Below are 16,881 nucleotides of genomic sequence, written 5' to 3' on the forward strand. Positions count from 1 at the left end.
GTGACTTGGAGGGGTTCAGGATTTCAGTGGAGGTAGTAACTGAAGATGTGATACAAGGAACAAGAGAACTAAAATAAGAAGTAGATACTGAATTGCTACAATCTCATGCTAAAACTCCAAGCTAGGAGTTGCTTTCTATGGATGAACAAAAAGTTTCTTTTTTTGGCTGTGCCTGCAGCATACAGAAATTCCTAGGCCAGGGACTGACAGCGCTAGATAGACGCTTAACCACTGAGCCACTAGTGAACTCCAAGAAAGTAGTTTCTTGAGATGTAATCTACTCTTCTGGGGAAGACTGTTGCAATCACATAGGATTTACAATACTATATAAACTTAGATAATAAAGCAGAAGCAAGGTTTGAGAGGACTGACTTCCAATTTCCAAACAAGTTCTACTGTGGGAGTTCCCGTTGTGGCCCAGTGGTTAGCGAATCTGACTAGGAACCATGAGGTTGCAGGTTCGATCCCTGGCCTTGCTCAATGGGTTAAGGATCCGGCGTTGCCAAAGTGAGCTGTGGTGTAGATTGCAGACGCGGCTCAGATCCCACATTGCTTTGGCTCTGCGTTAGCTGGTGGCTACAGCTCCAATTAGACCCCTAGTTTGGGAACCTCCATATTGCCACGGGAGCAGTCCAAGAAATGGCAAAAAACAAACAAAAAAACCTGAGGAGTTCCCATGGTGGCTCAGCAGAAACAAATCTGACTAGTATGGCCCTAGAAAAGGCAAAAAGACAAAAAAAAGTTCTACTCTGAGTAAAATGCTATCTAATAGCCTTGCATGCTACAGAGAACTCACTTGTGAAAGAGTCAATCAGTGTGGCAAACTTCATTATCTTAAGAAATTGCCGCCACCACAACCACCACCACCACCCACCACTCTGATCAGCCAATAGACATCAACATGGAAGCAAGACCCTCCACCAGCAAAAAGATCCTAACATCCTGCAGGCTCAGATGATGGTTAGCTTTTTTTTTTAGTAATAAAGTATTTTAAAATTATGGTAGATAAATTTACTAGGCATTATGCCTATTGTATACTTAATAGACTACAGTATAGTGTACACGTAATTTTTTCATAGACTAGAAAACCAAAAACTTCGTGTGACTAGCTTTACTGCAATATTTGTTTTGTGGTAGTCTGGAACAAAACTTGTACTATCTCCAAGATATTCCTGTAGCCAATGGCCTACAAGCACGTGAAAAAAATGCTTACCATCACTAATTATTAGAGAAAAGCAAATCAACACTACTATGAGGTACCACATCACACTTGTCAGAATGGTCATCATTAGTAAGTCTACAAATAACAATTGCTGGACACGGTGTAGAGAAAAGGGTACCCTCCTACACTCTTGGTGGGAATCTAAACTGGTACAACCACTATGGTAAACAGTTCGGGGTACCTCAGAAAACTGAATGTAGAACTACCATATGACCCAGCAATCTCAGTCCTAGGCATATATCTGGACAAAACTTTCTTTGAAAAAGACACATGCACCCATATGTTCACTGCAGCACTATTCACAACAGCCAAGACATGCAAATAGTCTAAATGTCCATCGACAGATGAATGGGTTAAGAAGATGTGGTATATATACACAATGGAATACTATTCGGCCATAAAAATGAACAAAATAATGCCATTTGCAGCAACATGGATGGAACTGGAGACTCTTACTAAGTGACTTACTCTATTAGGTCAGAAAGAGAATGACAAATAACACAGGATAATACTTATATCTAGAATCTAATATATAGCACCATTGAACCTTTCCACAGAAAAGAAAATCATGGACTTGGAGAACAGGCTTGTGATCGCTGAGGGGGAGGGAGCAGGATGGACTGGGAGTTTGGGCTTAGTAGATTCCAACTACTGCATTTGGAGTGGATAAGCAATGAGATCCTGTTGTACAGCACAGGGAACTATATCTAGTCACTTGAGATGGAACATAGTGGAGGATAATCAAGAGGAAAAAAAAAATATATATATATATATAACTGGGTCCCTTTGCTGTACAGTAGAAATTGACAGCTCACTGTAAATCAACTCTAATGGAAAAAATAATCATAAAGAATAAAATAAAGATATGCCTGTAGCCATATTTACACAAGTCTTCCATATCCAAGTAATTGCTTAAAAAAACAATAAAAAATAAAAAACCCAACCCCCCTCCAAAAAAAACTGTCAAGTATAGGAGGCAAGGAAGAATCATTAAAAAATAAAACAGTACCAAGAGCAAATATTTGAGGAGTTACTATATAGCTGGATATACTTCCAAGCACTTTGTATATAATGTGGAAAACACACAAGCTCTTCAGTTTAAGTTCTTGATAATCACTTAATAGATGTAACCTTGAACAAATTACTTAACCTTAAACAGCCTCAGCTTCTTTTACCAAGTAACCTACTTTGCAGTTAGATTATGCAACAAATCTCTGCAATGTTCCTACCTAGCAAGCGTATAGTAGGATAAAATAAAGTTCTCCTTCTACTAAGTATTAATGTATGTTCATTGTTTACTCAGAGTATGGTCTTATTACCATACCATGCTCAGTAAATACATAAACAGTTTAACATTATACCTATTACCCCTTCATAAAAGTTTTAATACAAAGTCACTCTGTTTTCCAATGAGGTCCAGAGTAAAATATACTTGCTCTCAGGAGATACACAGCTTTAAGTGAAAGCTTGAAGTTGATAAGGGTTTCTCTTTATGGAAGTTTTTTAGAGCAGTGAAAATACTTTGTATGACATGATTTTTTTCAGTTGTTCTATTTTTTAAATGGCCTCACCAGCAAGTTCCCAGGGCAGGGGAAGTGCAGCTGCAGGCCTATGCCACAACCAGAGGCATGTCGGTCTGAGCTGCATCTGTGATCTACACTGCAGCTTGTGGTACCAGGTCTTTAACCCTCTGAGAGAGGACAGGGATCAAACCCGAGTTCTAATGAAGACTATGTCAGGTTCTTAACCCACTGGGCCACAATGTATGACATTATAATGATGGATGTATGTCATACTTATGTTCAAACCCCTAGAGCATGCAATACTATACACTTCATTAAAGTGAACTCCAATGTGGAAAGTACAAGTTTCTCTAACTCTGCACATTATTATTTCACTATACCATGTTTCTTCAGAGTTAAAAACTAAAATGCAAGAGAGTTCCCTTGTAGTGCAGCAGGTTAAGGACCTGTTGTCATTGCAGCAGCTCAGGTCAATGCTGTGGTTCAGTTTCAATCCCTGGCCTGGGAACTTCCACATGCTGTGCATGTGGTCAAAAAATAAATGAAGAAATCAAAATGCAATACGCTTCCATTAACATAAAGTTCACAAAGAGGAAAAGTAGGCATGTTTAAGTAGATTAAAGGTTATTAAAAGGTTGTTAAAGGTGAACAGTAGGAAAAAGTTAATAAAACATGGAAGTTTGGATAGTGGTTACAACTACTGAGGATGGAGTTTTAATCAAGAGGGTGCACAGTAACAGTTCCTGGGGTATCACTATTCTATTTCTTAGTTTGAGTGCTCTTTACAGATGTGACTTCTTAAAATTTCATTAAGTTCTACTCTTATTTGTATTATCTATTACATTTCATAATTACCAAGGTTAAATAGAGAAGCACTGCACTGTTGACAAGAGAATACTAAATCTATTACTTTTTATTAGCAATTATTGATAATTTTCATCTCTCCTTTATTCACTACAATAAGCACAGAAATAAAAAAGGTTTAACATTGCCACACACTTAGCTAAACCCTAAGAGCTTACTATCATTATTCTAAACACTTATGTAAGCCAGGATGAGTCATTTCAACAGTAAGATCTTAGGTAAGTCACATAAAACTTATACATCCCAGGAGTTCCCGTCGTGGCTCAGTGGTTAACGAATCCAACTAGGAACCATGAGATTACGGGTTCGATCCCTGGCCTTGCTCAGTGGGTTAAGGATCTGGCGTTGCCATGAGCTGTCGTGTGGGCCGCAGATGCGGCTCAGATCTGGCTTTGCTGTGGCTCTGGTATAGGGCCACAGCTGTAGCTCTGATTAGACTCATAGCCTGGGAACCTCCATGTGCCATGGGTGCGGGCCTGAAAAACACAAAAGACAAAAGAAAAACTTATAGATCCCAAAACCAGAATTAAAACTTAGGTATCAGGAGTCCACTTGGTTTAAGAAAATAAATTACTTCCTAGAGTTACTGTGATTCAATGTGTGTTGTGCAATGGGAATGGATAGACAGAACCTTTGTACAATCTTCCACAAGCTCTCCTAATGTGATAGTGGCATCTACCTTCTTGTAACATAGAAAAACATAACTTTGAGCAATACTTGGTTCAGATATCAAATAGGGCAAAACAAGACTAGTATTAGATGACAACTTCAGATTAATATCTTAAAGTTAAATATTTACGTATGTCTGTTTTGAATAAAGTTAATTTGAAAATCCACTTTTTGTACCTGCCGATCATAAAAAAGGTCCAAAAACATTTTTAGGCAAAAAGAGAAAGCCCCAAAACTTGTTTGCTCATCCATAAAGTAATCCTAATTATAGAAAGCTCTATTTTTATAGAAGTAAAGTTTTTACAAAAGTATTTATAGGCAAGAATTTAAGATGAAAAAAAAAACTCAATTTTTAAGTGATTCAGAAACAATTTAATTAAACTTTGATATGCTTAACTATTCAGAGATTGCTCTAAGGAGAACAAATCCAAAGCGAACTCCCAATAAAAACAACAGCTTCAAAGCATTTTCAGGTTAGCTCAAAAGAAGTTAATATCTAATATAATTCCTTAAAAGTTGGGGGCAATATCATCTCTTTACCCTCCTCCTAACTCTAGTACAAATATATCCCATCTCTAGTACAATATACCAAATATCCAAACATTCAACAAATGAATTACCAAGAAATAAGCCCTTCTATATGAAGTCACTAGTTGAAATTTCAAATACCTATGACTATTACTAAGCTTCATCCAAAAAGCAAGTTTGTGTTAGCCTTCTCAACTAACAAGTTAAATGCAGCTTTGATTTAATATATAACTTTACAAATAACAGCGCCTTTTTAGAGTTTAAGTGCCAGGTTCCAAGTGTGCTTCTAAATGAGGAAAGAGACAATGTGATTTACTTGCCAAGTTTGTATAACCAAGAAGCAGCTGGACTGAAATTTGAAATCAGGTCTCACAACAAAGCTTAAGTTCTTAACATTTATGCTATATATTAATATGGAACATAATTTTTTTTTTTTTTTTGGTCTTTTTGCCATTTTCTTGGGCTGCTCCTGCGGAATATAGAGGTTCCCAGGTTAGGGGTCGAATTGGAGCTGTAGCCACCAACCTACACCAGAGCCACAGCAACGAGGAACCCAAGCCACGTCTGCAACCTACACCACAGCTCATGGCAACGCCAGATCCTTAACCCACTGAGTGGGGCCAGGGATAGAACCCGAAACCTCATGGTTCCTAGTTGGATTTGTTAACCACTGAGCCACGACAGGAACTCCCCATACATAAATGTTTAAAAAAAAAAAAAAAAAAGTACTCGAGAAACTTTAGAGCCAAGGGAATTCTGCTGTGGTTCAGCAGCAATGAACTCAGCTATTATCTATGAGAATGCTAGTTCAATCCCTGGCCTCGCTCAGTGGGTCAGAGATCATTGTTGCTGCGAGCTGCGGATCCTGCGTTGCTGTGGCGTAGGCCAGCAGCTACAGCTCTGATTTGACCCCTTGCCTGGGAGTTTCCATATGCCATGGGTATGGCCCTAAAAAAAAAAAAGCAAAGAAAAAGAAGTTAACAGCCCAAGTGCTAACACTGAAAATAAAAACCAAAGATCTGCCTTGAGAAATAGTTTCTCCTGTTCTTTTGTATTAGATTGGGGGACAGGACGAACAGGGTATTGCGAAGTGTGTTCAACAGCAAGAATTTAAGTTAACTGTAACTGCTTAACCTTAATTAACCTCCTATCTGCAGATACATAAGCTGATCCTCTCATAAAAGAAATTCAATAGTTCCCTGATGGCTTAGCAGGTTAAGGATCTGGTGTTGTCATTGCTGTGGTGCTGGTTCAATCCTTGGCCTGGGGAACTTGCACATGCTGAAGACAAGGCCAAAAAATGAACGTGCCTACACTGCCCAAAATAAATCAAGTCAAAATTAGCAGCTTCTACATTGTTACCCTTAACCACAAAGCTAATACTTAAGAATGTAAGCATAATGTACATACGGCTACATAAATATTTACAGATACGTGGATATAGAGGGGTTACTATACATACATGCATTTCTCTGTTTTGTCAGCTAAGGGCCCTAAAAACAAGGACACCCTAATAGCAAGAAGTATACCTAGAGCTCAAATCTTTGTTTTCAATACCATTCTCCAGTTAAAGGAACCAAAGTTCCTTGGAGAAATGGTTGAATGCAGGACTAGGGCAGGAAATAGCCAAGACAGGCCTGGAGCACCTTTTAGTGCCAGAAAAAGTTATTTAATAAAACAAATCAAAAACAAACCCCAAATAACAGGAGTGTGTGGAAAGGACATGCAAGAACAAAATAACCATACTGATGTAAACAAATGACTGGAAAATGGAGAATAGACAATTCCTACATAAAATAACTTCCAATAATTTCTGTAGATAACCTGACCTCAAAGAAGCAAAATACTTCACTCCCCACTCCTTAATTGTAGGCTGCATATAGTGACTTCCTATTAAAGAATTCACTATGTAGGAGTTCCCTGATGGCTCAGTGGGTTAAGTATCTAGCATTGTCACTGCTGTGGCTCTAGTTACTGCTGTAATGTGGGTATGATCCCTGGCCTGGGAATTTTCATATTCTGCGGGCATGGCCAAACAAATTCTCCCCCCAAAATGCCATAACCCCCCAAATCCAACTGAAAGAATACTGTATGTAAAGGGAGGGTGGGGGAAAGTAACTTGACAGTACAAAAATGTAATGGAACACTACCTCGGCCACATAATTAATGTTCACGTCAACAGTGTTAAGTTATTCCTGACATAAAACCTAAATTCTAATTACCAAATAGAATATTGATAGTACAGTGACCTAGATAAGTGATGAAAACAGCACCTTATCTCTGTGTTCTTCTTCCCTAGAAATGATTAGTATCTGATGAGGAAAACAAATCCTCATGTGGCATTTTACAAAATACCTGAACAATACTCCTTGAAACTGTTATTATCAAAAACAAACTCTGAGAGACCACTACTGCCAAGAGGAATCTATGGAGATGTGCCAACTATCTGTTTTAACACTAATGTAAATGTAACATAGTATCCTAAACAGGATTCTGCAACCACAAGAGACATTAAGTAAAAGCTGTGGTAAGAGCTACATGGTTCATTAGTTGCAGCAAATGTGCCACACTAATGTAAGATGTTAACAAGTCAAACTGGGTATGAAATACATGCAAATTCTGAAGCGTCTTCCCAATTATGCTGTAAACCTAAAACTGTTTATTTTGCTTTTTTTTCTTTTTAGGGCTGAACCTACGGCATATGGCAGTTCCCAGGTTGGGGGTCAAATAGGAGCTGCAGCTGCCTGCCTATGCCACAGTGATGCCAGATCACAGCTGCTGTCTGCAACCTACACTGAAGCTCATGGCAACACTGGATCCTTAACCTACCAAGCAAGGCCAGGGATGGAACGCACACTAGGATGCTAGTCAGGTTTGTTACCTCTGAGCCACAATGGGAACTTCAAATAATCAGCTTATTTAAAAAATAGTAAATATCAAGTAAAAAGTTTTGGTTAACTGAAAAAGGGATGAAATCCATTAGTGAGGTAGACAACAATACAGCAAGTGAGCTACCATTATTCAGTCAATTGTGAGCACTATATAAGGCACTGTTTTCATTTATGTCTTGTACTTATTTAAGTTTATCCCTAGACTCTTGCTACTTTTTTCCTTTTACTAAATGATTATATCAAGGAAAAGTTATTGATATTTGTATAGCCACTTGTGCTAATGGCTCATAATGTTCCAATATATTTTCTTAGCTTTGCAGGTACTCCTGAGTAGTGACTGCCTTCTCCAGTATTTACAACTTTGTTTTCTTTGTTTGGCTCCTATCTTTAATGGGGATGTTTATGGCTTTTTCCCTACCGTAAAGCATGACGCTGGTTATGGTTTAAAATATTCAATTTATTCCATCTGCTCCTCTTACCAAGCGTATTTTTTAAGTAAAAAATAAATTGAAAACTTTACTTAGATGCAGAAAACACTTTACATTAGATCATATTTTCTTTGGTTTATTAGTATGATACATTATATTAAAGTATTTCCTAATATTGAACTATCCCACTTCCTGACAAACCACACTTGGTCAAAGTATATTCTTTTAATATATTTTTATTAGCTAAATATAACTTAAGCTTTACATTAATATGTAGTGACACTGGTGTTTTTGTTGTTGTTCCTAGCTCAAGGATCAGATCTGAGCCACAGTTGCAGCCTATGTGGCAGCTGTGGCAACACAGGACCCTTTAACCTACTGCGCAGGGCCAGGATGGAACCTGCATCCTTGCATTGCAAAAATGCTGCGGATACCCTTGCACCACAGAGGGAACTCCTGGTGTGCTTTTTATTATGTTTTAGGTTATTAGTGTTACACTAATTTACTAAGCAAACTGAAACTCCTTTTCCGATATTGTAGGTCAATTTAGATGTCATAATTATATATTCTTTGGGTTTAAAGCAATCCATCAGTTTAGCCAGGCCAGGAACTTTTATAAAGCTCTTTGCCAGTTTTGCTTCTTTCCATTTTATGGATCTGATTGCACTTTCCCACAGATCCCAGATTTTCTCTATTTGCTTTTTTTTTTTTTTTTTTGTCTTTTTGCTATTTCTTGGGCCGGTCCCGCGGCATATGGAGGTTCCCAGGCTAGGGGTAGAATCGGAGCTGTAGCCACCAGCCTACGCCAGAGCCACAGCAACGCGGGATCCGAGCCGCGTCTGCAACCTACACCACAGCTCACGGCAACTCCGGATCGTTAACCCACTGAGCAAGGGCAGGGACCCAACCCGCAACCTCATGGTTCCTACCCGCAACCTCATGGTTCCTACTCGCATCCTCATGGTTCCTAGTCGCATTCGTTAACCACTGCGCCACGACGGGAACTCCTTTTTTTTTTTTTTTTTTTTTTTTTTTTAGGGCTGCACCTTCAGCATATAGAGGTTCCTGGGGTAGGAGGTGAATGAAAGCTGCAGCTACTGGCCTATGCCACAGCCTCTCCAGATTCAAGCTGCTTCTATGACCTACACCACAGTTCATGGTGTCACCAGATCCTTTAAACCACTGAGCAGAGCCAGGGATCAAACCTGCATTCTCATGGATACCAGTCGAATTCATAACCCACTGAGCCACAATGGGAACGCCCTCTATTTGCATTTTCTTTAGTAATTCATTCTACCAGTCTTTAATTGTTAGCTTTGAAAATGCTCTGAAAAATTAAGTTTGGGTCCCAGTTTATCTCAATTAGTAAGAATTAAGAAAAATATAGGAAAAAGCTGTCAATTATTCCTATGAAATTTATTAACATAGAATTTGAAGAAGCTGCTGGGTAACAAAGGTCAATAAATCAATTGTTTTTCTCAGAGCAAACAAATTATAATTTTAAAAGGAAACCATTTACAGTAGCCTAAGAACAAAGCTACTAGAAATAAAGATATCAAAAGAAAATTGAGAAGACGTCAAAGATCTAAATTACTGACACCATCTATCATTCCACGAACAAAGGACTCGACATTGTAAAGATGTCAATTCTCCAAGAATATCTACAGATGTATTTCTCATCAAAAATCTCACTGTATTATTATTTGTAAAGTTGACAATTCTCAAATCTCTACATGCAAGTGTTAAAAGCTAAAACCCAAAGCATCCTTGAAGAGGAATTAAATTTGGGAAATGGGGGAAAGGGAGATATCAAAACAGTCTACCAGTTCTTAGAACAGTAGGAACATTAGGATAAACAAACAGGAGAACACAATACAGAGCAATTTGGCAGTATCCTGGTGAGTTAACAACCAGCACTTCAACCTCTAGCAAAAAATTCCAAAAAAAAATTCTTGAGCATGTACACCAGGATACATACAATAGGTTCAAAACAGTACTATCCAAAACAGCTAAAACAGCCCATCTATCTATTAATCATGGATTAGATAAATCTATTGTGGACTGTTAATAAAATGGAATAATGTAGTAGTTAAAAATTACAGCTATATGTGTAAAATCTCAAAATTGAGAAGAAGTATCAGTGTATTATATAAAGTTTAAATATGGGCAAAACAAAGGATTGTTTAGAGATATGACTTTCGTAAGTTTTAACACTAAAGAAAAATAAGATGATCATAAAAGTTAGAACAAGTAGTTTACTTTTTAGGGAAGGAGAGGGAGATGTGTTCTGATAGGGGCATATAGGAAGCTTTAAAAAGGCATCATTCTACCTCTTAACCTTGGTGAAATTACATAGGTAATTTCTTTGTTCTTTGATCTGTACATAAACATTTTATATATTTATCTATGTATCTTTGATAATTTTTTAAAGATTACTTTTAAAGTTAAAAAATTAGCAGTCCAACTGTTTTTACTTTCAAGCAGCAACATTTACTCATGTACACATCCTGAAGAGAACAGATCTATATTCTCACAATTAACAAGAAGTCTGAAGAAGACAACATACCTTATATAATCCAATGCCAGGATCAATAAGAAAATCATGAGCTGATGTAGATGGCTTACTTGAAGGTCCCACCCTTGGGGTTTTCTTTACCTTAGGTGGACTATTAGAACAGGGTTTGGCCGGTACATCAGTCTGTTTAGATGTGCTAGGAAGGTCAGGGTCTGGGCGAACTAGTAGTTGAATTATATCATTCAGTCCAACATCATAATCAAATAAAGTATATCCGTTTTCCAACTAGGAAAAAAAAAGGATATAAAAAGATTAAAATGCTTTTCTTAAAACTATCTACATCCTTACTCAATTATCCAGCCAAATTATTAAAATACGGTTCATAGCATTGCAATTTAGTGATCTTAAAACCATTCCTATTACTTTATGGCTTCTGATATCGGCATCTTCTCAGGACCTCGATACATTTTAAGCTTCATCTGGTATTGACTATAGAGAACACCAATAGCCACCAAAATCAACAATTTCTCATTGATGTGATGACCTCATCGCCTACTCAGAAAAACTCTCAACTTCTCACCAAGTGTCAGGTATTACAGAACAGTGCCTCAGTCTACTGTAAGAAAGAAAAGGTGACTTTTCAAAGTGAACTGTTTTATGATTTTATTTTCATAGAGACGTTGTTAACCATTTTATCTTTCTGAAGCATTGTCAATAATTTTTTTTAAAAAATCAAGCAGACATGAGTTTAAACAGGCATAATTACAATTCTTGCTCATTCTATTCCAACTTGCAGAAAATTCTCAGACAGACACACAGGGAGAAAATACCCACATGACTAGTGTAATGCATCTACAAGCCAACACCACCAAGGATTGCTAGGAAGCAAGCAAGAAGCTAAAAGAAGAAAGGAGGATTTTCCCTTAGAGACAAGATACCAAGACCAGCTGACACCTTGTTTTCCAGCTTCTAGAATTGCTGGAAGAGAAATTTGTTTTCTCTCCCTGAGACTTGATACTTTGTTACTTATAGAAGCCCTAGGAAACTAAGTCTCCATTTTGTTTCCTTTTAACATTCAGCTGGCTATTTCACTCAATTCCTTGAGGATCACAACTATCATTTCCCCAGAAACAATACCAATTTAATCCCTCTTCATTTTTCCCTCCACGTAACACTTGTCACCATCCACAACTTTAACACAGTAAGACTATACATATTTGAAAAGTCAACCAAAGACAAAGCATGAAAATCTGTTCTTGAATGGCAAATCTTCCCATGTACCAGGTTAAGTATGTACCAGATAGCTTTAATTCAAGTGGTCCAAGAACTCATTTTAGCACAATCCTGCACATTGTAGGTTTCACAACTGTTAAACAGAACAAGGAATTGAGAAATTCAAAAATTTTCAGTGATTATGTATACACGTACGTGTAACTGGGTCCCCATGCTGTACAGTGGAAAACAAAAAAACAACTTTCCCAGTGAGGGAATTAAATTGACTTTATGTCACAGATTAGTTAACATGCTTATTTCAAGTAAGTCTAAGGAGTCCCCCAAACATGTAAGCAGATACAACTTTATAGGGATAGTATGTTAACATGGCTTATCTGACTTAAAGAACAAGAATTCATAATCCTGAATGCCTGGGAAAACTCAAGGAGCAAAAAACTACACCTTCACCACTTCATTTGGACTTTCTCCAAAGCCCCTCACTCATCCCATTAAGGACACACTAAATCTGGAACAACTGAAGAACCGTAACTTTGATTCTACATACATTCCACCTTCTGACAAAAAAATGTAATGTTTTAAGTAGGGAAAGAAAAACAAAAACCTCTTAACAGCACAGAACGAATTAATTAACTGGTAGGGCATTCCTCAAAATCAAGACAGCCGTTAAGCTGGTGAAATAATTGGAAATTCAAAGTATTTCCATAAGCTTTTTTTCCATTGAAATTTGAGGTGAGAGTTACAGGGAACTTGGGGGCATTCTTATACCCAAGCATTCTGACTAGCTTTGGCCAAGTGATCAGAATAAGTACAAGCTGCTTCAAGTGGTACCTAGTGTGAAAGGGAAAACAGTATCTTAAGTCAGAATAAAACATTAAGCATTATCGGGGCATGAAGTGCTCTAATAGAAATTAGGCTCATAAAACATGTAACCACCTTTCCTCAACTATTCATGCTTGCTATGATAGCTATCTTTATCAGAATTATCTAGTCTTTCCCTAATTCATAGGTACCCTCCTAGTTTTCCTTAAACAGTGATTATTATCCACTGCACAGCAGTTCCAAACAGGCTACTGGGAAGAGTTGCAACGACTGTTGGAATGATTTGTTATTTTAAAAGTACGGAAGCCCTCCCAAATTCAATTAAATATAGATAAAAAAATTACCTGCATTTAAATTATGCTCCAATTGGGGGAGAAAGGGATTGAGTCATTTGGAAATTACAAACACCTTCAGGTTTTTTAACTAAGGCCCAGCAACGTCTCACAGCAGAAAATGTTTTTGAGAACTGCAACCTAGATGGAGTTGCAGGATTTATGCTATTAGAATGGCAGGAATGGTCTAGAGTTTTTTTCTTGAATTGAGTTGAAGAAATTCCAAGTAACAGGAAGAAATGCAACATTTACGCAAGGGAAAACTAGGAAGCAAACACCAATTGACAGTGAATGAGAAGGCAGAGGGGGAAGTCATTCTCAAGGGGCTACGGATAGGCATACAGGTGGGAAACATTAGTAACTTTTATGTATTTTTCACAGCATATACACAACACACACACATTTAAGTAGGCAAACACTTTGTACCCCATGTGAAAACTGAGTAGTCCAAGGGCAAAAGGCTACTACTCAAGTTTTTCTTCACCTCTGGTTCATTGCCCACATTTACAATCTAAGAGTCCTTACAGAGGTACAAAGGAAGCAAAGAGGGGAGAGAATGCTTTCCAACTAGGAAAAGCTCTAGGTTTTCTCAAGATTTAGAGATCCACCAATGTATCTCTTTCTAAAAAACAAAAAGCAATCCCTAGTGTGCACATTCAACATCGCAGAGAATATCCCAATGAGGTTACCCTACTCTAACTGGAACTTACAGCCCTGAATCGCTGCCTGGCTCTCCATTTTGACTCTCAAAAGTGGAGTCAATCACACAATTACAGTGCTTCTCCAAGTTAATTTGCATACAGACCACCTGGGAACCTAATTAAAATACAGATTCTATTTCAGCAGGGTGGGTGTGAGGCTCCCAGGTGCAGCTAATGCTGCTGGTCCTGCTGATCCTGGGACTACATTTTGAATAGTAAGAAACTAGTAGGAAGCTGCCTTCTTCAACATTCATTATCAAACTCAGGTGTTCATGATAATCTCCCACGGGGTCTTGTTAAATTCACTACTTGCAATTCTGTTGTGAGCTGAACATCTGTAATAAATATCTACAAAAGATTCTGATACATACTAAAGATTAAAAGAAGCAAACCTAACACACAAAGGTGAAGGCAGGGGGACTCCTTACATCAGGGAAAACTGTAAATTTGTTTTTATTTTATGACATTTTGCACTATGAGAAAGGAATCTTGAGGATGGGATATCTTTTTCTAATAAGCACAAAAGCAATTTACAAGAATAAGGGCAGCCCTGTGACACCAATCCAAAGCAGCTTAATATAGATACACTATCCTGTCCACAGGCTGTAGACTCCAAAAGGAAAGGAGAATATAGATAATCATTTCATGTCTGCTTGTCAGATCATAAGGAAGTAAATACAGCTGGAGCAATGCCTTCCTTCTATCTCCAACAACTCAAGTGAGGCACCCACAGTCCATTCCTAATTCTTGTTGGTTTATCCCCATAGTAAAATCAAGTAGTGAGTTATCAACTCCTGGAGTAAAAAGTTCAAAAGGTTGTTAAGCTCAATAGTTCTTCCCTGAGCTTGGAATAGCTTCCTGGTTTGTTAGAAGGGCTACTTGGTTGCCTTGAGTTTAATCAATCCCTACCTTTTCCTCAAGGCAGCCAGGTGCACATTTTCCTTTTAGTGTTATTTGATAATTAGACTGTATGGGCATCGCCCAGGAATTCATTTTCATGCTTTTCTATCTCTAGTGAAGTCACTAAAGTATCCCAGGAATTCATATACTATTGTCCCTAGCTAGAAAATAAAATTCAATAGACTTCGTTACACGCTTTTCACTTTTGACCAAAAAATTAAAAGGTATCAGCCTTATAAAGCTAAAGAGCGTTTAATACACATACATTTATTTCTAAAGTAAAGTTTGCAAACAAATTGAACACCTATTTTTAGAAGTCAAGCACTAGAGGATCAATATAAAACTGGATATTGATATCAACGATACTGACACTTATTTCAAAACAAATTTTAACAACCCCTCGCTCTTTCTCAGTGCAATCTTGTTACTCTGAAGTTTCTGGACAGTTTTCAAAAGGTAAGCCTGTGAAGAGGAGAAAAATACTCCTCTCAAACCCGTTGGCTGTAGCAAAACGCTACTTCTACCAAATGAAAGAGAGTTACACTTATTTCAAACTACAGGATTGGAGCCAAAATATGGTCTATCAACTGGAGAATACCAACTTTGTTTTGTCTTTACAAAGAAGAGACAAGAAATACACGATGAGTCTGGGTCTCCAGGTACAGATCATGTGAACAGGAAAAATCTTCAATGGGGCAGATCAGGGCCATACCATACAACTACCAGGGACGCCCAAACACCCTAGGGCACCGCCAAATAACACTTTCAGCCTTCAATTATGTACCGCTAGCTATGCTCCAATTGTGTTCAAAGCATGGGTGAGAGACCTATGAGAAGGTGAGAAATAAGGGCAAAACACATCTTTTAAACCGTTTTTCACTCTGAATATTACCCCTCCACACCCCCCGCCAAGACTGGCTAGTTTAAACCCGGTCCCAGGTTACATCTACAGCTTCTTCAGCCCAGGTCTCTAATCTCCCCCAAGACAGATTCAATTCCAGGAAAGGAGGGGGCGGGCAGAAGTTCTGGAAAGCCTTCGAACCTTCAGTGTATATAAATCCCTTCCACAGAGAGGAGGCAAATTAGGGTCTTGTGCCTGAGAATAAGCAATACGTAAGTTTCCCCTCCTATTTGGGACCCAGGAGGGAGGTAGAGCTAAAGAAAGGATACAAGCCGTTAGCCGGGTCAGCGCTGCCGGGAGTCAGAGCCGCCAGCCCTCCCCACCTGCACTTTGGCATGGCCGCCAGAGTCCGCTGCCCTCCCCGCCCTCCAGGAGCCCGGACCCCACCAAGCGCGGGAATAAGAGGGAACCCAGGCGCCCTAGCGAGCGGCTGCTGCCCCACTGAGAAAGGGCGGTGAGGTCTCCCGGCTCCGGGTGCCTCCGACCCCGCGAAGCGCACCTGCACTCAGGGCTGGCGAGGACCCCCGCCCATGGCCAAGCTCTGAACCTCGCGGGCTGCCCACCCGAAGTGGAGCCAGGTACATTTTGCACATATGGGGCACCAAGCCCTCCGGCCCGTCCAGCTCAAGCATCCTGCCAACGCTCCGCTGCCCTTGCTCGAGCTTCCCGTGGGGGGCGGTGGGCGCGACTCACCTGCTTGCCCCGGTAGAAGAGGCGCTGGCACTCGGGCCGCACGTCGAACAGTGCCCACACCCGCTCGCGCAGCTCCTCAATTGTGGCTTTGCGGGACACGTCCTCAATGGTGCGCGTCTGGGACCCGTCGATGGTGCGAACCTGGATCCACATCTCGGCGCCGGGAGAATGGGCCGGCCCTGCTTTGTCTCCCCCTGCGCTCGGGGCGCCGCGCCCCGCCCGGCCCGCGCCGCTTCCCGGTCCGCTCTGACTCTCCGCGGCTGGCGGGCGAGCGCGCGCACCAGAGAGGAAGACCGACCAGACGCCGTGCCGGACAGGCGGCGGTGAATCCTAAACTAAGCGCCCACCCAGCAGAGCTGAGGAGGAAAGGAAACCGGAACCAGTCGGGAGCGCGGCTGCTACCGCAGCCCCCACCTCACAAATAGGAAGAAGCCTTGTCTGCGCCGCGCGGAGTGTTTACTTATAGAGCTCAAGCTCCCACATGGAGGTCACGGCGCCAACCCGGATCTCGCGAGATCTATGCCGGGCTCCGCCTTAAAGAGGAAGCAACTCAGGAGGTGGCCACAGACCAGAGGAAACTAAAATGGGCGGGGGTAGGAAGGGCGGGGCGGGGCGGGGCGGGGCGGGGGGGGCGGTGCTTTGGTGAGCCGTTACTTGCCCCT

At 40.0% G+C, this 16,881-nt stretch overlaps 1 protein-coding gene across 1 annotated transcript in view; it reads right to left on the bottom strand.

Moving 5' to 3' along the window:
• The window catches only part of UHRF2 (ubiquitin like with PHD and ring finger domains 2), a 103,929-nt gene extending 87,205 nt beyond the window's left edge, over nt 1–16,724 (bottom strand). Inside the window, exons 1-2 of the mRNA XM_047767663.1 lie at nt 16,220–16,724; nt 10,692–10,925 (exon numbers count right to left, since the gene is read on the bottom strand). Of these exons, the coding sequence (XP_047623619.1) occupies nt 10,692–10,925; nt 16,220–16,372 (387 nt within the window). The 5' untranslated portion in view covers nt 16,373–16,724. The remainder of the gene's footprint in view (nt 1–10,691; nt 10,926–16,219) is intronic.
• Nucleotides 16,725–16,881: the final 157 nt, after the last annotated feature.

The sequence above is a fragment of the Phacochoerus africanus genome, chromosome 2 (assembly GCF_016906955.1).
Source record: "Phacochoerus africanus isolate WHEZ1 chromosome 2, ROS_Pafr_v1, whole genome shotgun sequence".
NCBI classification, from domain to species: Eukaryota; Metazoa; Chordata; class Mammalia; order Artiodactyla; family Suidae; genus Phacochoerus; species Phacochoerus africanus.